The sequence below is a fragment of the Bos mutus genome, chromosome 27, assembly GCF_027580195.1.
Source record: "Bos mutus isolate GX-2022 chromosome 27, NWIPB_WYAK_1.1, whole genome shotgun sequence".
In the NCBI taxonomy this organism is placed as follows: Eukaryota; Metazoa; Chordata; class Mammalia; order Artiodactyla; family Bovidae; genus Bos; species Bos mutus.
This window is the reverse complement of record NC_091643.1, coordinates 43123268-43144373: the sequence shown is the minus strand read 5'-3', so window position 1 is coordinate 43144373 and position 21106 is coordinate 43123268. Positions and strand designations below refer to the sequence as shown.

The 21106-nt window shown below is 50.4% G+C and overlaps 1 protein-coding gene across 1 annotated transcript in view; it reads left to right on the top strand.

The window, feature by feature from the left end:
* Window positions 1-21106, top strand: part of DLGAP2 (DLG associated protein 2) — a gene marked incomplete at its 5' end in the record, with an annotated part of 452741 nt that overhangs the window by 414781 nt on the left and 16854 nt on the right. Inside the window, 4 exons of the mRNA XM_070364120.1 lie at window positions 9141-9490; window positions 10261-10302; window positions 16724-16809; window positions 18468-18883. Coding sequence (XP_070220221.1) covers window positions 9141-9490; window positions 10261-10302; window positions 16724-16809; window positions 18468-18883 — 894 coding nt within the window. The remainder of the gene's footprint in view (window positions 1-9140; window positions 9491-10260; window positions 10303-16723; window positions 16810-18467; window positions 18884-21106) is intronic.

Genomic DNA, 21106 nt, shown 5'->3' with positions numbered 1-21106 from the left:
TTCCTTTTTTTTTTTTAATTTATTCCTTTATTTCTCATGTGTTCCCCATCCTGAACCTTCCTCCCTCCTCCCTCCCCATACCATCCCTCTGGGTCGTCCCAGTGCACCAGCCCCAAGCATCCAGTATTGTGCATTGAACCTGGACTGGCATCTCGTTTCATACATGACATTTCACATGTTTCAATGCCATTCTCCCAAATCTTCCCACCCTCTCCCTCTCCCACAGAGTCCATAAGGCTGTTCTATACATCAGTGTCTCTTTTGCTGTCTCATATACAGGGTTATCGTTACCATCTTTCTAAATTCCATATATATGCGTTAGTATACTGTATTGGTGTTTGTCCTTCTGGCTTACTTCACTCTGTATAATAGGCTCCAGTTTCATCCACCTCATTAGAACTGATTCAAATGTATTCTTTTTAATGGCTGAGTAATACTCCATTGTGTATATGTACCACAGCTTTCTTATCCATTCATCTGTTGATGGACATCTAGGTTGCTTCCATGTCCTGGCTATTATAAACAGTGCTGCGATGAACATTGGGGTACACGTGTCTCTTTCCCTTCTGGTTTCCTCAGTGTGTATGCCCAGCAGTGGGATTGCTGGATCATAAGGCAGTTCTATTTCCAATTTTTTAAGGAATCTCCACACTGTTCTCCATAGTGGCTGTACTAGTTTGCATTCCCACCAACAGTGTAAGAGGGTTCCCTTTTCTCCACACCCTCTCCAGCATTTATTATTTGTAGACTTTTGGATCGCAGCCGTTCTGACTGGTGTGAAATGGTATCTCATAGTGGTTTTGATTTGCATTTCTCTGATAATGAGTGATGTTGAGCATCTTTTCATGTGTTTGTTAGCCATCTGTATGTCTTCTTTGGAGAAATGTCTATTTAGATCTTTGGCCCATTTTTTGATTGGGTCATTTATTTTTCTGGAGTTGAGCTGTAGGAGTTGCTTGTATATTTTTGAGATTAGTTGTTTGTTGGTTGCTTCATTTGCTATTATTTTCTCCCATTCTGAAGGCTGTCTTTTCACCTTGATAATAGTTTCCTTTGATGTGCAGAAGCTTTTAAGTTTAATTAGGTCCCATTTGTTTATTTTTGCTTTTATTTCCAGTATTCTGGGAGGTGGGTCATAGAGGATCCTGCTGTGATGTATGTCAGAGAGTGTTTTGCCTATGATCATAAGAGACTATTATCAACAATTATATGCCAATAAAATGGACAACGAGGAAGAAATGGACAAATTCTTAGAAAAGTACAACTTTCCAAAACTCGACCAGGAGGAAATAGAAAACCTTAACAGACCCATCACAAGCATGGAAATTGAAACTGTAATCAAAAATCTTCCGGCAAACAAAAGCCCAGGTCCAGACGGCTTCACAGCTGAATTCTACCAAAAATTTAGAGAAGAGCTAACACCTATCCTGCTCAAACTCTTCCAGAAAATTGCAGAGGAAGGTAAACTTCCAAACTCATTCTATGAGGCCACCATCACCCTAATACCAAAACCTGACAAAGATCCCACAAAAAAAGAAAACTACAGGCCAATATCACTGATGAATATAGATGCAAAAATCCTAAACAAAATTCTAGCAATCAGAATCCAACAACACATTAAAAAGATCATACACCATGACCAAGTGGGCTTTATCCCAGGGATGCAAGGATTCTTCAATATCCAAAATCAATCAATGTAATACACCACATTAACAAATTGAAAAACAAAAACCATATGATTATCTCAATAGATGCAGAGAAAGCCTTTGACAAAATTCAACACCCATTTATGATAAAAACTCTCCAGAAAGCAGGAATAGAAGGAACATACCTCAACATAATAAAAGCTATATATGACAAACCCACAGCAAACCTTATCCTCAATGGTGAAAAATTGAAAGCATTTCCTCTAAAGTCAGGAACAAGACAAGGGTGCCCACTTTCACCATTACTATTCAACATAGTTTTGGAAGTTTTGGCCACAGCAATCAGAGCAGAAAAAGAAAAGGAATCCAAATTGGAAAAGAAGAAGTAAAACTCTCACTATTTGCAGATGACATGATCCTCTACATAGAAAACCCTAAAGACTCCACCAGAAAATTACCAGAACTAATCAATGATTATAGTAAAGTTGCAGGATATAAAATCAACACACAGAAATCCCTTGCATTCCTATACACTAATAATGAGAAAACAGAAAGAGAAATTAAGGAAACAATTCCATTCACCATTGCAACAAAAAAGAAAAAATACTTAGGAATATATCTACCTAAAGAAACTAAAGACCTATATATAGAAAACTATAAAACACTGGTGAAAGAAATCAAAGAGGACACTAATAGATGGAGAAATATACCATGTTCATGGATTGGAAGAATCAATATAGTGAAAATGAGTATACTACCCAAAGCAATTTATAGATTCAATGCAATCCCTATCAAGCTACCAACAGTATTCTTCACAGAGCTAGAACAAATAATTTCACAATTTGTATGGAAATACAAAAACCTCAAATAGCCAAAGCGATCTTGAGAAAGAAAATGGAACTGGAGGAATCAACCTACCTGACTTCAGGCTCTACTACAAAGCCACAGTTATCAAGACAGTATGGTACTGGCACAAAGACAGAAATATAGATCAATGGAACAAAATAGAAAGCCCAGAGATAAATCCACGCACATATGGACACCTTATCTTTGACAAAGGAGGCAAGAATATACAATGGATTAAAGACAATCTCTTTAACAAGTGGTGCTGGGAAATCTGGTCAACCACTTGTAAAAGAATGAAACTAGAACACTTTCCAACACCATATACAAAAATAAACTCAAAATGGATTAAAGATCTCAACGTAAGATCAATGCTGTTTTCATAGAGATCTCCCTACCATGGCTCCTTCCATCTTGAGTAGTGTAATGAGCCTTCCCTTGTGCCCGGAGCCTTGAATCGGCCTTGAGAGGCTCCACAGAGAAGGCTTCTTCTCCCCATGCTGCTTCCTCTCACAGCCACTGTTTTTGGGGTGAGTCTCACCAACACATCTGATCCCTGAGACCTAGGCAGGATCCAGACCAACTCAGGAAATGCAATAAAGCAAAGTGCATGTAATCTCCCCCTAGAACCACAAAACAGCCTGAAGATCTCCAGGGATTTCATAGTGTTAGGCACTTGGTAAAAAAAATCAATGTCAGGTTTTAAAACCAAAGGGATGTTCCTGCCTGGACTCAGTTTAAAGAGAAAGAGAGAGAGAAAGGGAGCTAGGACTTACCTGGCAGTCCAGCGGCTAACACTTTGCCGTTCCAATTCAGGGAACACGTGTTTGATCCCTCGTTGGGGAGCTGGATCCCACATGCTGCCCAGCACAGCCAAAGAAAAGGCAGAGAGAGAAAGTAGTCAGGCCTTCAGGATACCTAAAGAAAGTTATCGTTTCATTTTTTACTTCAAAATTTGTATTTGATCACTTTTATTTAAATAAGTTTTGAGATTGTTTAGAAGTCTGTTGATTCATCTGCTCTTTGAAGCTGTACATACTTCAGTAGAATTACATTGCTAAGTTAAAATTAAAATTTTCATTCGTATATGATGTTTGTCTGACCTACATGTAGAAAATGATAGACAATACAGCCTGTACCTAATAATTAGCTCAATCATTATTACCCAAACTGTTCAACTGAATAATTGAATATTTTTCTTGAATGTGTAAAAGGATATCTATAATTACTTATTTTAATCAGTGGCAGCAAATTAACATGATCAAATGCACATTTTTAATTCTTTCTTCTTCATGGTCTTCTTTTTTTTTTTATGATTGGCTGCACCTCACAGCTTGCCCGATTTTAAACACCAACCAGGGATTGAACCCTTGCCCTCAGCAGGGAAAGCATGGAGTCCTAACCACTGGATCGCCAGGGCGTTCCCTTTAATTCTTTCTTCACTGTATTTTCCAGCTTCTAATTCTAAGAACTCATTTAAGAATAAACAATTCAAAAAAGAAAGAATACACAATTCTGTTCTACAAGTTGTAAGTACCAACACATATCTGTCAGGAGAGTGGACTCATGAATGAATATAGTGATATACCCATATTTTTTAAAAAACTCTGTCTCAATGCTATTTTATTTATCTAAAATATTTTATTTACATTAAGCTTTATTTGCCCCAAACTGACAACAGATTTTTAAATTATCAAATTCAGAAGCATTCAGTTGACCAAGAATGTAAAAGTGGTGCAGCGTCTGCAGTGAGTGGCCCTGTCCAAGGCCACAGGGGGCCTGCCGTGTGCATACACCTGACGGGGAGGCACAGGGCCATTGAGAACCTGTCTTCAATGCCTGTCTCACGGTGTAAACTGCAAATCCCGTTTGGCTTCTGTACTAATGTGTGGGCCTGGATCTGGTGTGTGCGTGTCTGGAACTTTTATGTGTATTTTTCCATGTGTTTCTTTAGCTTGTGTTAAGTTACTCACAAAACATTAGGTAGCAGCTGTTTATTTCCATGAAGTGTATGTGTTAGATTCTCACTGGGGCCGTTACAAGGGGATCAAGGGACAAGTGACAGGTATTTTCAGGGGCTGCAAAGCGCCCCAGAGAAGCCATACTTCCCTCGGCCAAGGTGGTGGTGGAGCTGCAGGCAGGAATCCTCACTGGTGCAGCCAGGACTCTCCTTGGCCGCTGGTGGCTAAAGGCCACTGCAGATGTCCTCAGGGGAGCCCCATGTTCTGGCGGGACCTCACATCCACTCTGGCCCTAAGAGCAGCCTCAGGGGCCCCCCCAACACAGTGTGGAAACAGCATGAACGCGTCCTTTCACTGTGCTGCCCCTCCCAGCTGGAGTATAGACTGTTCTCTGCTACGCTGCAAACAGACTTGTTGTTCATAAAGTCCTGTCTGACTCTTTGTGACCCCATGACCGCAGCACTCCAGGCTTCCCTGTCCTTCACTATCTCCCGGGGCTTACTCAAACTTATGTCCATTGAGTTGGTGATGCCATCCAACCATCTCATCCTCTGCCATCCCCTTCTCCTCCTGCCTTCAATCTTTCCCATCATCAGGGTCTTTTCTAATGAGTTGACTCTTCACATCATGGGGCCAAAGTATTGGAGCTTCAGCTTCAGCACCAGTCCTGCCAAGGACCCCCCTTTTAATTAACTTGTTAGGAAAGTGTGTTGTCCCACTACATTTTTACAAAGAAATCAGTGTATAAATTCATATTATCACCCTGTGGCAAACGCATTCCAAGTTGAGAAGATGTGATAGTGGATTTTCCTGTGACCGTGGACATAAATTGCAATACTGAAAATAAGACAACCAGACAAGAAGGGAGTTTGGTTGCTTTGTCAGATTTTCAGTCTAAGTTGCACTGGGTACATTTAGTCAGATTCATCCTTTTTAGCAGGTGAAGGGAGTCCCTTGAGGTTGAGCATGACACGGGGGCGAGCTGTGCTGGACGTGGGCTTTGTCGCGTGGCGGGCATCAGCCTGGCTTCCTGCGAAGGTGTCTCGCTGTGTTTGTCGGTCCTCGCGCGCATGTCCTCACTCCTGGGAGGTGAGCACGGCCAGAAAGCCCACCGTCTGCTACTCTGTGCTCACCTCCACACTGTGAACATAAACACACCTGCGAGAGCGAGGCGTCGCTCTGTGACCTGTGCCCCTGGCTTCCTCGGTTGCCTGCATTGTCACCACCAGGAGCCGGGAGGCAGGTGCCGCTCTTCAGAATCAGTATTTCTGCTTAAGAGAAGCAACTAGGACCACCCCCGCCCCCCGCTGTAGGATGAGGTCCGGGTCGCTCAGCCACAGCCACGGCACAGAGGCGGGGGCAGGGCACCGCCTGCTCTCGGCAGGGTCTGCAGACACGGTGGCAAAGGATAAAGACCCTCCTTCCTAAATGAGCTATGCTCCCTGCGTTCCCACGAAGATGCCACCAGCTCTCAGTGTTTGACGTGAAAAGCTGCCAGTAACCTCTCTTCCCATCAATTCACATGTAGATACTGTGCTTGATTCCCTTGTCATAGCGATGTTATGAGCGGTGGAGAAAAGCTCACTGAGAAACAAAACGTGATGTGGGAGAGGTGTGGGAGAGAGGTGAATGCACTTTGCACAGCCAGCTGTGTCCCGGGTCAGGAAGGCGGACCTCAGCCTGACTCCATGCAGGGAAAGACGGGCCGTTACAGAAAGACCCGGCCACCCACGTCCCTTCACGTCACAGGGGAGCGGGTGGGCCCCGCCTGAGACACGAGGTGGTGGCCTCACTTGGGTTTATTTCTGAGCTGGTCATCTGTGAGGTGGGGCCTTCCTGAGCCTGGACAACGTCCAGTAGCACCCCGGCTCTGCCCTTCCCCGTCGTAACCACCAGTAGTGTCCCCAGATGTCGCCAAGGTCCCCTGGGAGAGAGGGGTGCAGGTTCTCCGGGCTGAGCAATGCTGGCTGACACTGGAGGGTCTGAGATTCCCCAGACAGGGAAGAAGGGCAGGGACCTGTCTGGGGCCCCTACGGTCCCCAAGAGGGTACAGCCAGCGAGCCTTCCCCAGGCAAGCAGCCATCTGGGGGCAGAACAGGGCAAGGCCCTACCCCCTGCCCGCTGTCCCCTGCACCTGCTCTCCTCAGCTGGTCCATGAGACACGGGAGGCCCCTGGTTCCTGAAACCCCAGCCCCCTTCCTGCTGCTGAGTCAGCGAGCCAGGACCCGGCTGAAGGGAGGTGGCACTCCTGCCCCCAGGGCCAGCAGAGCATTCGCAACCCCTCCTGCGTCTCAGGGCCTAACTCTCCCCAAAGGGTCCTGACGATGTCCAGCCTCAGCTGGCGGTACCCAGACCCTTGATCACTCCAGATCCCAGGGTGTCTTCTCCACCCGCCAGCAATCACAGTGAAGCCTGAGCTGCTCTCTTATCTTACTGAGAAGCCCAGATACATTCATAGTTTTTTTTCTCTGTGGCCAGAAACAACTTTCTTGAAGAAGGTGGGTTTGCTGTGCTTTTTGCATTTTCCTTCTTCTGGAACAGTCCTTCTGTTCTGCAGTCACTAGCCCCCGGAGGGGCTTCCCAGATGGGTCAGTGGTAAAGAACCCGCCTGCCAAGCAGGAGACGCGGTTCAGTCCCTGGGTCGGGAAGAGCCCCTGGAGGAGGGCACGGCAGCCCACTCCAGCATTCCTGCCTGGAGAACCCCGTGGAGGAGGGGCCCAGCCTGACTCCCGGGACCTGGTGTCCTCAGTGACTGTGCCCCCATGGCGATGATGCTGGGGTTTCAGCAAGCTCACTAAGTGCTGGGTTTGCTCCAAGGGGGCTTGCAGGGCACGACTGTAGGTATGTGCGGGGGGTTGAGGGGCTGTGGTGAACCGTCCAGGGGTCCCTGAAGCTTTGTGAGCTCCAGGAACAGGACTGACCTCGGGGCCTGGGCAAGAGTTACCACAGGGCTGGAGGGGACGCATCACAGTTGACTCTGACCAGATGGACAGAGGTCTTCTTAAACCGAAGGATTTTAGCCACTTGAACACCACGGGTGGACAGGCCTGGTGAGGAGAGTGAATGAGCCTTTAAGAAGCAGCTTCAGGCAGCAGGGCCCTGCCACTCGAGGGGAGGAGCCGCCCGCCCTCGGTGGGGAGGGCCCCTCCTGCAAGCACTTCGCACTTACTTCAACGTCAGTCCTCAGTGCTGGAGGTCGGAGCTTGGGAACACTTTCTCAAACATCAGAATCTCCCAGAATAAAAACCTGGAATAAAGTCAGTGTTCAACAATTTTCCTTTTGGGGCTGATGAGCATTAAGGGGGAAAGTCTTTAAAAAGACTTGTTTTAGAGGTTTCTCTGTTGTAGACAATGTTCAGAGTCCATTTTTCTAACAGCCTTCTTCCTACCTCTGTTTTCTACCCACACATGCCTCTTTCCCATTCACCCTTTTGAAAATGTGTGCATTTTATTAATTTTCATGTGCAGTTTTTATGCCTTTAAACTCAGATCCTCCTGACGTGATAAACTCACTCTGTTTTATTTGTTGATGTCCATCTGGGTGACACTTGATGCTTTACTTCTTGGGAGAATCCACTCACACAGATTTAAAAGTCACTGGCAGGGCACCTGCAGCCTGGGAGTACTGGTTGGAGTCCCTGCAGGTGGGAAAGGAGTTGACGCATCTCCTCAGCATGCAGCCGACTCCTGGCTCAGCTCTGCAGGCCCTTAAAGCAGAGCGGCTCCATCTGCCCCCAGGGAGGGGGCCGCCCCCCGGGTCACCCACCACCCTGCCTGGTCCCCAAGCCAACTGCCCTCGCTCACCTGCCGCCGGCGTGGCTGCCAAGTTTGCTGATGATGAGGGCCCCCGGGGGGTTCCAGCCAGTTCTTCCTTCCAGGGAAAGCAGCACAGCCGACCTCAGGGGGAAGTCCACTCCCATCAGAGCAGCTGTGAGGTTTTCCTGCCGTGAGAATCGGGACCACCTGGGGCCCAGCACATACGGCTGCTGAGTTTGGATGCCTTCTAAGGGGCGTTCAGTACCGTTTCAGTTCCAGCTGCGCTAATTCCCTTCAGTGGATTTCCACCCCATGGCCTTTGTGGAGCTGTGATATGGGCACAGGGCGCAGAGGTGAACTGGGTGGACGTGGAGACCCAGCTCCCTTCTCAGCCAGCCCCACGGTTTATACCCAGCGAGCCTGTGCTCACAGGGAGCAGACAGCTGCTGTCCCTGTGTGTCTTCTCCGTGATGAAAATAATACCTGTTCACCAGAAGCATTTGTGGAGCACACAGAGAGCCTTCCGCCACACCGTCGCTGATGAGTGTGCTGCTAACCTCTCTTTGTTCCCAGGCTGTCTGTGCAAACACAGTCTGTCTTAGTCTGGAGAGAACCGCGCAGGCCCTGCAGTTCTAGCTCTGCGTATAGGATGAGCCCCTCTTCCAGTGCCTGACCTGCATGAGGACGGGGGCTGCCCTCTGTCCTGCTGAGTCAGAAGTCACCTATTCTGCCTGATTTGGGGGTGTTTTCATAATTTTTCACTATTAAACACACGTCCGCGTAGACTGTCTCTAAGCATAAGGCTTCCCCCACACTCTGCGTCCTCTCTTAGGCTGAACGCTGGGGGAGCTGTGCCTGATGGCTGGCGGGTACTGGGCGGGAGAGCAGGCTCGGCGGGCGGGCACCCCGCTGACCTGCTGTGTCCCCCTTGCAGGCGTCACCTATGCCAGCTACAAGAAGACGCCGCCCCCCGTGCCCCCCCGCACCACCTCCAAGCCCCTGATCTCGGTGACGGCGCAGAGCAGCACCGAGTCCACGCAGGACGCCTACCAGGACAGCCGCGCCCAGAGAATGGCCGCCTGGCCCCCGGACGGCCGCGGCCTCTACAATTCCACGGACAGTCTGGACAGCAACAAGGCCATGAGCTTGGCTCTGGAGACGGCCGCAGCACAGCGCCACGCCTCTGAGGGCCAGGGAGGCGCCACGCGGACGGGCGACAAGGCCATCCTGGCGTCCAAGGCCGAGGAATTCCTCAAGAGCCAGCGCTCCTCCATTGGGGTCCAGGTACCTGCCCGCGTGCACGCCCCCCCGCCAGTGACATGGACCCGGTCCTCGTGGGGACCCTGCAGGCAGCCAGAGTCTCTGAGCCCCAGCTTTCGGGAGAAGCCAGTGGCAGTGCAGTGGGCAGAGGACCCCCAGGCATTTCCAGGGGCAGCCAGCAGCATGGAGAGTGTGGAGATAGGTTACTCTGATGCATGAGAAGGAGGGTTTGGGGTTGAAACCCAATCTTTCTAAAGCTCTTTAGTCTTTTGGGCTTTGGGACCGAAGGGGAAGGACTAGGAGGCTCTTTGCAGGAAACAGGGGCACATCTGCTCAGGGGCCCCAGAAGTCCCCACGCCAACCCCTGGGTGCCCGCGGGTTATTCTCCTCATTGTGTTCTGATCACCAAGAGCCAAAACAGCTGCCCCTGCACCGACACCCACCACCGAGTCCACTCGAGTTCCAGGAGGGGAGGGACACAGCACCACCCAGCTCCCGCTCAGGAGTGGGGCCCGGGACTGGCCTCTCGGGGATCGCGTGTCTGGTGACCCCCAGCCCAGGCAGGATCAGCAGCCAGGCAGATTCTCGGCAAGCCTGGACACCTCCGTCAGCCCAAGTCCTGTGGGGCGCTTTAAAAACCCTAAGCCTCCATTGCTCCAGAGAGAAGGGCCCACGCAGGCGTGAGGGGGAGCCACGTCTCAGGCGTGGGGCCAGGGGCGACAGGCTGGCGAGCTGCCCGCTTGTCGGGTCCCCTGAACCTGGTCTCCACACTGTGGCTTCGTTGTTTTGTTTAGGATTCTGAATTCCCAGAGCATCAGCCATACCCAAGGTCAGATGTAAGTACCAAAATACGCCCCGGAGCCAAGTACGCATGAATTTTACTTCCGCCCTTTCCGGGTTATTCATCCTCCGCTCTCGTCGCCTCTCTGTCCTCATCTATATGCCAGGCTCTATGCTAGGTGCTCCCATTGTCGCGAGGACCCTTGCATCCCCGGAGACGCAGTCAACCCCCTCCTGAGGACACAGCTGGGGCTCTGAGCACCAGTGACCCCCACAGCCACAGCCGGCTGGGCCGAGGTGCTGGCCCGGGTGCCTGCTGCTCTCAGGGTCTCAGCCTTTACAGTCACATCTGCTGAGGAGACCTGTGAGGCCCCCAGGCTAAGAAGGTCACCTCCCTGGGTGCCTGTGACCCAGGTTTCCCACCTGCCACCTTCCATAGGCTTCCTGCGGGCTGCCCGTTGAGCCGCAAACAGGGCTGGAGGGTCAGGTTCCCACTTCTCTGAAAACAGTGGGAACATTCCAGACAATCAGGTGCTTTCAGATTGTCCCAGAAGCCCACAGACCTGCCTTATCCCCCTCCCACCTCCACGTCACCCCCAGGAGCCACAGACACCCCATTCTGCCTCCAGCTGCCGAGCTTCGCCCCAGAGGGCCCCCACGTGGTCCCATGGCCCCCCTCCCACAAACCCCTGCAGACCCCCAGCTGCATGTCGCGGGCGGCCGGGCGCACCTGCCCCTCTTGGTACCCAGAACCTAGCACAGCGCCTGGCACATAGCAAGCTCTCAGTCAGTGTCGGTGGGCGAGCGTGGGTGAGTGTGGGTGAGCATGTGAGTGCAGGGGCTCGCTGTCCTCCCGGCAGCCAAATAGTCACAGGACGGTTGAGTGTGTCAGCTCGGTTGGCCCAGCGGGGTGAGCTGGAAGCCAAAGAAAACGTTACCCAAGGAACTCGAGCGACAGAGTAGGGGTGGGGGCACCAGCCAGGAGCAGGGGGAGGTTGAGCTGATGGAAGGACCACTGCACACGCCTGGAGAGCTCCTGGGAAGTGCTGGAGGGCATCGAGGGCTCAGGGCCCAGAGCAGAGCAGTGCGGAGAGCGCGGCCCGGGGCCAGCTTGGGGAGCCACGTGGATGCACCGAGTCTGCGCCCAGACCCCCGGGCTACCCCCGTCGTCCTCACGGGAGCCCCACCTGCCCATGGGGGCCACATCCAGTCCGGAATGGGGAACCCGAGGCTGCGGGCCAGTGACGGGAGGGGGGACCCCAGCGCACAGAGAAGGATGACTTGAGGGGCATGCCTTGCCCCCCACAAGCCTGCTCTGGTTCACCCACAACCCCATGTGGAGGACAGCTGACCCCACCCGTCACCCTGTCCTCAGCTTACAGGGAGGGCGGTGGGCATCCCTGTGTCCATCTGGCACTGCAGGGACAGTTCCCGCTGGGCCGCCGCCCAACGTCCCAGGACACAGCGTCCGGGACTCCTTTCATTTTACAAACACTGTTCTTCCCGCCGAGCAGGGGCCCCTCCTGCCTGCACCTTCCCTGGAGCCCAGGCCCGGGACAGGGGCTGATGTGCGGGGTCCTCAGCTGAGCCCATGACGTCCTGCACCAGGCCCTGTGGGTTGGGCTGCACCCGGGCCTCCTGGTGACCTGCCCCTCACCTGGACGCCACATCTGGCCCTACCTCATTTCCTCACAGTGACGGTGACATGAACGATCTTCTTTGCGTTCATTTTGTTTTTATCTGTGATTTGTCTGTTGTTGCAGGGTTTCTACCTTTGTTTTGTGTGTGTGTGGTCTGATGTCCAGGGATCCTTCCATCCTGTCTGCCTCAGTCATCCCATCTCTAAAATGGGAGTGATGCCCACCGTGTGATGTCATAGGTGGTCACTAGATTTAAACATCCTCCCCAAGGCTACACCCAAGAGTCCCGGGCAGGTTACATTCCCCCGAGCCCCCCACCTTCCTGCCTGCTTCTGCTGGGGCTTCCAGCATCTCACAGAGCAGGGGAGGCAGTTCACCTCTTAACTATTGGACTCATAGTAGGTCACCAAGAAAAATGTGGGGACTCCATGTGGGAGCAACTCACCCACTTTGCTGTGTGGGCTTTGAAGGCAGAGTCTAAGATGAGCTTCTTTAGAGCAAAAACCCGAGATCAAAGCTCAGCCAACATTCTACTAACAGCCTCCTGCTTTCTGGTCCCTCCAGCTGTGGGTGATCAGCCATGAATTTCTGAAAATCTGGGCCATACACACATGCACTCACATGTCACACATGTGCTGCACACATGCACACTCTCATGTGCATCCTCATGCATACACACAAGCATGCACACACATGTACATCCACAGGTATTGCTCACGTGTACACGTGTGTGTTCACACATGTACACGCTCATGTGCACACATGAGCATGCACACAGAGGTGTGTACTTACATGTACACACATGCACTCACACATGTGTGCTCTCGTGTACACACGTGCATGCACACATGCATGCCCACAGAAGTGAGCTCATGTGTATACATATGCACACTCTGTGCACTCTCATATACATATATGTGCATGCACACACAGGCATGCCCACAGATGTGCACTCAAGTATACCCATGTGCACACTTTCATGTTTGCACTCTCATGTACACACATATGCATGCACACAAATGCACGACCACAGGTGTGCACTCACATGTACACACTCACACACGTGCACTCTCTTGTGCACCCTTCCCCTGCTCTTCATGGCCCGTGGCTCAGTGTCAACCCCTCTGTCACGGCCCAGGGACAAGAGGCGGGTGCTCCAGGAGCCCAGCGCCCACCACTCACATGGCAACAGGGAGGCTCCATCCCCGTCCACCAGCAGGCACCTCCAATCAGCACTGCCTCAGAGAGGTCACTCACATACACAGGTTCTGCCGACTCCATCTTTCTTCTCCATGTCTAGTTCACCCTGGCTGTTATTGTTGTTTAGTTGCTCAGTCGTGTCTGACTCTTTGGGACTCCATGGACTGTAACCCACCAGGCTTCTCTGTCCATGGGATTCTCCAGACAAGAATACTGGAGTAGGTTGCCATTTCCTTCTTCAGGGGGATCTTCCCAACCCAGGGATCGAACCCAGGTCTCCTACTTGGCAGGAAGATTCTTTACCACTGAGCCAGGGAAGCCCCTAGAACATTGTAGCTCTTGTAAAAATGAATATGTACATATATTTCTCAAAACTTTTATAATCCTTTTACACTTCTCATCAAAATTTTCTCTTCGGAAAAAATTCCTTTGATTTCCTTACCACTGTGCAAAATAATAATTCCTTTCCTTTGTCCTAAATTTGATTTTCCCCATCTTCATAAAGCCCTCCCAAGATTTCTGAAATTGATAAATATTTAGCTTGTCCTGGCTTTATGCAACTTGACCACATCCTCCTCCACCTTTACCTTCTGAAAAACGGAGACCTTTTTTTGTTAGAATGGTTTCATAGGACAACCACGGTAGTATCTATAAAATGTATTATATATTCCTTGAACTTAATGTATCGTTACTATATCTGTGGATCTTAAAAGTGGAGGTGAGGGAGGGAGCGTTAGATTTGCTTTGGAGAACCTACCTGAATCTGGCTTCCCACACAGTTTCACACCCATTAACCCCGTGTTTGCTGATCCCTCACTTTTGAAATTAAGAAGAAAATAGCCATAGAATCTGAGACGTACCTAAGTGTCACATGGCCAGCAAGTGGCAGAATTTGACTCCAAAAGCTGTATTTTTCTCATTCACTGTAAAAAGAAGAGAATCGTAAGAGAGAAGCTGTACACACTAGAGAAAAGCAGACACATTATTTTGTGATACTTTGGTTGTTCTGGTCACCTTGTGGTCACTTTCTCTGTCTGTGCAGATGTGTGTGTTCTGTGTGTGCACACGCGTCTTGATTGGATCGTTCACGCCACCTGCTGATGTCCGCTCCGGAGCCTGTGTTGCGTCGGCAGCATCCCTCGTAGCTGCACGGGTGTCTGTGTTGTGAGCAGTCTGTACTTACTCGGTGTGGCCAGTATCCTGTCCTCCTGTTTCCCCTACTTTCTCCTTTTAATATGTTAGAATTCAAGGAAACGTCTTTAGACTAGAATCCTAGAATTAGACTAGAATAATTTAGACAAATATTCTGAACATTTTTATGATAAAAATTAGTGCTCTTTCCATACAAATGTCTCCCTGACACTATATGAATGAAGTAATTTCATCCATATTGTGTATCTCTCAAATTCACGAATATCTATCAGAATGGCAAAATGGAATACCTTTGCCCCTGCCACCACAGAGATTGTGAATATAGTCACAAAATTATATACATGCACAGACATAGATCTACAACAGCGTTATTTATAGTGGCAGAAAACTGCTGCTGCTGCTAAGTCGCTTCAGTCATGTCCGACTCTGTGCGACCCCATAGACGGCAGCCCACCAGGCTCCCCCGTCCCTGGGATTCTCCAGGCAAGAACACTGGAGTGGGTTGCCATTTCCTTTTCCAATGCATGAAAGAGAAAAGTGAAACTGAAGTCGCTCAGTCGTGTCTGACTCTTAGCGACCCCATGGACTGCAGCCTACCAGGCTCCTCCATCCATGGATTTTCCAGGCAAGAGTACTGGAGTGGGGTGCCATTGCCTTCTATCTAATTAAATAAATCAGGTTATATTCATAGAATGGAACAGCAGCTAGAACACAGACAGCTCATATTGCACTGACATGGGCAACGTTTTTAACATATTAACTTATTGCAATCTTTTTGTGTAAAACAATAGTAACAACAGTGTCCACATCCAGCAAGGTAACATTTATGTCAGCCATAACCCACTTGAAACTAGAAAGACGTGCTGATTACCAGCAGGTTAGGAATTTTACTCAAGCACATTTCCTCCTGTGCGTGTGTGCTAAGTCGCTTCAGTCATGCCCGCCTCTTTGCGACCCCGTGGACTGTAGTCCGCCTGGCTCCTCTGTCCATGGGATTCTCCAGGCAAGAATACTGGAGTGGCTTGCCATGCCATCCTCCAGAGGATTTTCCTCGCCTAGAGATTGAACCCGCGTCTCCTGAGGCTCCTGCCTTGCAGGTGGCTTCTTGACTGCTGAGCCACCACTGCCCCAGGCTCCACAGAGCCGCCCCCCACCCGGCCCCATCCCAGGAGCTGCAGGGTCTCCACATGGCTGTGTTGATTCTGGCCACAGCGGATACTGAGCATGCCTCTGCCCGCTACGAGCTGTGCACCCCTGGGCAAGTTACTCACCTTCTCTGATTCCTCAAGTGTTGCTGGACCCAGGGTATCATGTGCACCAGCTGTGGTGACACTTGTCCGCTCCTAGCTCAGTGCCTGGCGCGGGATCAGCAGAAAACAAACACCAGCTCTTAAAGCACAACTGCTCTTCATCACAAACTGCGTCAGCCCCCAGCAGCAACGACTTAGCCAGCCACGACTGCCCGGTGCACCTCTTCTCTCATCACTAGGAGAGGGTGTCACAGGTATTCGTCTAATGGTTTGTGTGTTACTCTTACAACGATCACTAATATTTTTAAGATAAGATGTGTTTGTTTGACAGGTTAGTTTTGACATTTGTGGACTGGAGTCAAAACACCTTTTGAGACAGTAGGTACTGTTTCTTGCAAAAAAAAGAAAAGGGACAGTATAGAAGCTGGGATAACATTTGACTAAACTGACCTTTGGTTGTTTAGTCATATATTTACTCAAGGTCATATATTTACTCTTCTGGGGCAGACTTTTCATACTGCAAGTTTGGGAGCGGGAAGATTGTTTTCTTTTGGAGTTTTGGTTATTTTTTAGAAACTGTGCACTACTAGAGTTCTCTCGTGAGTTAACGTTGCACCACAAATGCTTCCTTGGGCTCGGGGAGACTTCTCGGCAGACGCAGCCACCGTAAGGACTGTGTGTGGAGTGCACGCTTTCTGTTCTGTTGTGGCATTGCCCTGCCCTGGGCACAACCCGTGAGCAGATGGTGCTGTGTCGAGGCGGGCGGAGGGGTTGCCCGGGGCTGGTAAAGCTTCAGTTCTTCCGTATGTCACGTATGTGGAGGCCGTCATCACCACCGTCCTATTCAACAGCCCGTGTGTTGTGTTAGCTCTCTCTGGTTCATGCCGTACCTGCAGGATGTGACAAGAGCTTTTAAGTCCTCTCATAATGCAATCCCCAACACAGCTTGTTTTTCACCCAAGCTAAGAAAAGCAACTTTATTTGCATACATTTAGAAGATGGAGGCTCAGCGTTGAGTTAGGGGGTCATGCACAATTTGATGAAACACTGTAGCAACATAATTACACCAGCACGAGTGTATTTCCCTCCCGTTGTCGTTTTCCTGGGTCAAGTGCATCTCTGCATTAATTACACAAATGCATAATTAATTATGGCAGATGAACACACACACACAAATAGTCCCTGGTCCAGGTCCCCATCTTGGTTCTAAAATAAGATGTTCTCTGTTGCGCTAGGTGGAGACAGCTACAGACTCCGACACGGAGAGCCGGGGGCTGCGGGAGTACCACTCGGTGGGCGTCCAGGTGGAAGATGAGAAACGGTAACCGTCCCCGACTCCTGGGGCCTCTGAGCGGGGCTGTGGGTTAGAAACATGATGGCAAGTGTCTGGACAGTACTGGCCATCAACGGTTCATGCCGTTCGTGGAGACAGGGTCATATATCCCCAACCCTAACTCAGTGGATATCATTCGGGTATGAATTAGCATCCTTCTGAGCCTTGTTTCTGCTAGCAGCCGGACACTCATCTTTTTCTAAAGTAACTTACCACCTGTGAAAGCAGAGGGGCTGGCAGCTCTGAACACCAGAGTCCTTCACCCCAAGGGGAAAAAGGATGAGCGTAAAGCCAGCGCAGGTTTTCCCACCTTAGGATGTTAACAGTACAACCACAGAGGGAGAGTGAAAGAAGACTGAAGAATCCTTAAGATGGTGACGCTTCAAAAGAAGCCCTCACACTGCCCAACACAGAGAAGTCCACGACAAGAGTGTTGTTTTTGTAACGAGGATGGGGTGATTATTCTATTTTATATTTAAAATAGCATATCTTGTAAATTTCATAAACACAGAATTCTATGGGCATATCATATTTTGAGCACCAGGCACCATCTGGTTGTTGAAACCCTGGTGAGTCACTCACAGTGAGGGTTTTAGACCAACCTGCAAAGATGTGGACTGCCAGGGAACTGATGGCTTCCCCAGGACAGGGGCCTCTCAGAAACTGCATCTTCTGCCCCAGGACCTGGGCTTGCGGCACCCCCTCCATCCCCGCTGGTGGCTCTTTCTCAGCACCTTTGCCTCCAGCGAAGGCAGATCCATTAGCCAGCTGCACACACAGCTGCCTGCCATCTGCGCATCCAGTTGGTGAGGAGCCAACTTGTGTAGCTTGGCAGAGTTTAGGTATGCAGACATACATGCACGACACACACACAGAGACACACACGTACACATACATGCACACATAGACACACACTCACACAGGCAAACCCAAGCATGCACACGCAGAGACACGCATGCATACAGACACACACACACACACGGTTCTCACCAGCAAAATCTGGGCTCCAGCTATAAGTTCATTCTTGCCAGTCCTTTCAGTAACTGGCTATGAGGAATAAGTTACGTTTAAATGCATACAATGAAAATGTTTTTTAAACACCTGCTGAAGTCAGAATTTGGATTCATTATTTTACATAAAAGACATAACTGGATGATGCTGCAGCATTCAGAGAGAGGAAGCTTATGTCCTGAAATATGATATGAATAGCCACCAGAACTCAACAAGACACAGATGTTATTACTTAAAAGAATTATGTACTTGGAAGAAGCAGTGGGGCTTCATTTTACATCCATACACACAGAAATGTGTAAGCCTGTCACGTGTTTCTGAAAGTCAGGTAACCACCGCAAGACAGTGGTTTCAGGGATAGATTAAGCCACCTTGTGGTAAACTTAAGTCTTCAGTGGGCATCACTTAGCCATTGAAGCTTTAAAGCTAAAGTTAGAGTTTCATTCTTTACAAAGTCAAATAAGGCTCTCACACAGATGAAACACCAGTGTGCTGATAACAAAGATGAAAATGCTCGTCTCTGCCACGAGGCTGGGGTGCGGCCTAGCATGCTCTGGATGTGTAAGCTGGGCTCTGCGGCTCAGGGTCATCTCCAGCAAGCTCCTATCTGTCTCCCCTGCCCCCGCCCCCCGCAGACACGGACGCTTCAAGCGCTCCAACAGCGTGACGGCCGGGGTGCAGGCGGACCTGGAGCTGGAGGGCTTCCCAGGACACGTCACCACGGAGGACAAGGGCCTGCAGTTCGGGTCCTCCTTCCAGAGGCACTCGGAGCCCAGCACCCCCACGCAGTACGGGGCGGTGCGCACCGTCCGGACCCAGGGGCTCTTCAGTTACCGGGAGGACTATCGGACCCCCGTGGACACTGCCAACCTGCCCCCTCCCGACCCCTGGCTGGAGCCGTCCCTGGACGCAGTGGACGGCGGGCGCGTGTCTCCGTGCCACAGGGACGGCGCGTGGTTCCTGAAGCTGCTGCACACAGAGACGAAGCGGATGGAAGGCTGGTGCAAGGAGATGGAGAGGGAAGCCGAGGAGAACGACCTCGTGGAGGAAGGTAAGAGGCAGGTGTCTGCTGAGGCCTGAACACACTCGCCAGGTTTCCATAAATGAAATGAGCACGTGGCGAATGAAATCCATGAGGACAATCCCTTTGATCCCTGAGTAAATTAAAGTGCATGGGCTCCCAGCATACCCCACCCAAGCTAAGATGCTAGCGAACAAACAGAAAAGCAGTGGCTGAAATATTGACGGGCATCCTTCTGTTCCGTGCTGTGTGCTGGATAGCAGGATGGCTCCGGCCTGCAGGGGTCTTGGGACTGCAGGTTATCTCAGGCTCCACGTGCTGGATTTTGGCAATGACGATGGGCAACAGTTCAACCATTTTCTAGACTCGTGACCATCCTGTGTTAAAAGAAATTGCTTTGGCTTTGTATCAGAGAAAAGCTGGAGATGGTAAGTGACTAACCCCCTAGCTAGTGATGGAGTGTCTTCTGCTGTTCAGAAAACGCCGTGCCCCATCCCTGGCCATTTACTTCACTGTGATTCTCTGCAACCGTCACCCTCATTTGTGGTCCAGAGAGGATCCCTGAGCAATAAAATACACACTTGGTTTGTGCCTTAGACCCTGGAAATTAAGAGGTGACATTAAAAGTCCCCAGCGCTGAAGCCTTCTCATGATAAGTTATGATTTTCTTGTCACTGGGGGTGGTCAGGAAAATCCTGGAAGTAATGCCGTGAACATCCCGTGTATGATTGATTTGGTGATCTACAGTGACCCAGATCAACAGTAAGATCCTGTCACCTAGGTTGTCGTTGTCTTATTATCAGCATCTGGAGAACATGTTTCTCCGTCAGCCGGGCAGAGGAAAGGGGGTTTCTGCTGTCCGTCAGCTGCATTTCTCTACACAAGTTTTTTTCACCTTTTTTGCACTTTGGGATCTTCTCCTGGACTCTGTGTCCTGTAAAGCCCCAGCAGGCATTTGCTGAGTACATGCTAGGAGCCGTCCCAGAAACTGCAGGTGGAGACACCGATGAGCGTGCAGCACAGACACTGCAGGGACCTCAGAGTGGGTAAGACCAGGACAGAGGCGTTTATAGTGGGTGAGGAATGTGCCTGTGGTAAGAGCAATGCAGACCCAGTGCTATAGACACCCCGAAGTCCGGCAAATGCTGCCAGCAGTCTGAGAAGTCTTCCTGGTGGCGGCGGCATCTGGGCGGACCTTGAGGGCAGGTAGACCAGTCAGGCAGGCGGGCCAATATGAGGGCACGAGCAGGGGCAGAGAGCCAGGCTGGAGACCCTCCAGGAAGGCCCTCCCTCAGACATGGACTCTGCCCCTGCCGTGGGGAGCTTGGTCCCGACCTCCCGGAGCCCCTGGCTCTGTCGTCCCTGGGGACATGCATGTGGGCACACGCCCTTCTCAAGGGTGGGGGTTGCTTTGCATTTTCCTGGGGCTCTGCCCCGTCTTAGGCTCCTGGGCGATCACACTTGATACACTGACTGTCTGCCGGCAGTGCCCAGCCGTGCTGACTATCCACCGCCGGTGCCCGGATGCGCTGACCATCCTCCAGCGGTGCCCGGATGCACTGAGCGTCTGCTGGCAGTGCCCAGCAGAAGCCTCGGCGGTGGGAGTCTGAAGGGGGGCAGTCTTCACACACAGGGTGCTTCCACCCCTACTCACCCCTCTGCACAGCACAGCGTGTAAAACCCCGTGTGCCCTCAGGCGGGGGGCCCCTCCCACAGACACCAGCTCAGTCACCAGAACTCTGCAGGGTTTTCCCACCACTGTTTCATAACTATGTGAAATCACATCTCTAGGAGCCTCAGATGCAAAGAGCAGCGAACAGGTCTACCCGAGCCTTTCTGTGATTTTTCTCAATTTCTTAATTACCGAGCTCTATTTTTTGTGGCAAAGGTGAGAGAACACTTAATTTGAATCTCAACTGCATGCTCCACACATTAACCAAGCACCATATTGGTCACGTTTAAGTGATTCCCTAGTAATGTTTAAAGGTACGGTAACTTTCCATTCCACTCCTCACTTTAAGCACAGGTACACGTTTCTTGGTTACCGTCCTTTTAAAGAGTGAAGATTAAATTAAATGGCTGTTGAACCAAAACCCTGAGCTCCGAATTTTGAAATTTCCATTATGTGAGATAACTTTTCTCCCAAGCTATTATTTTATAACCACAGCTCACTGAATTGATCGAACAAATCAGATTCACTCAGCTCTCTACGGTTAATAAAAATATCATGCTGCTGCTGCTGCTGCTAAGTCA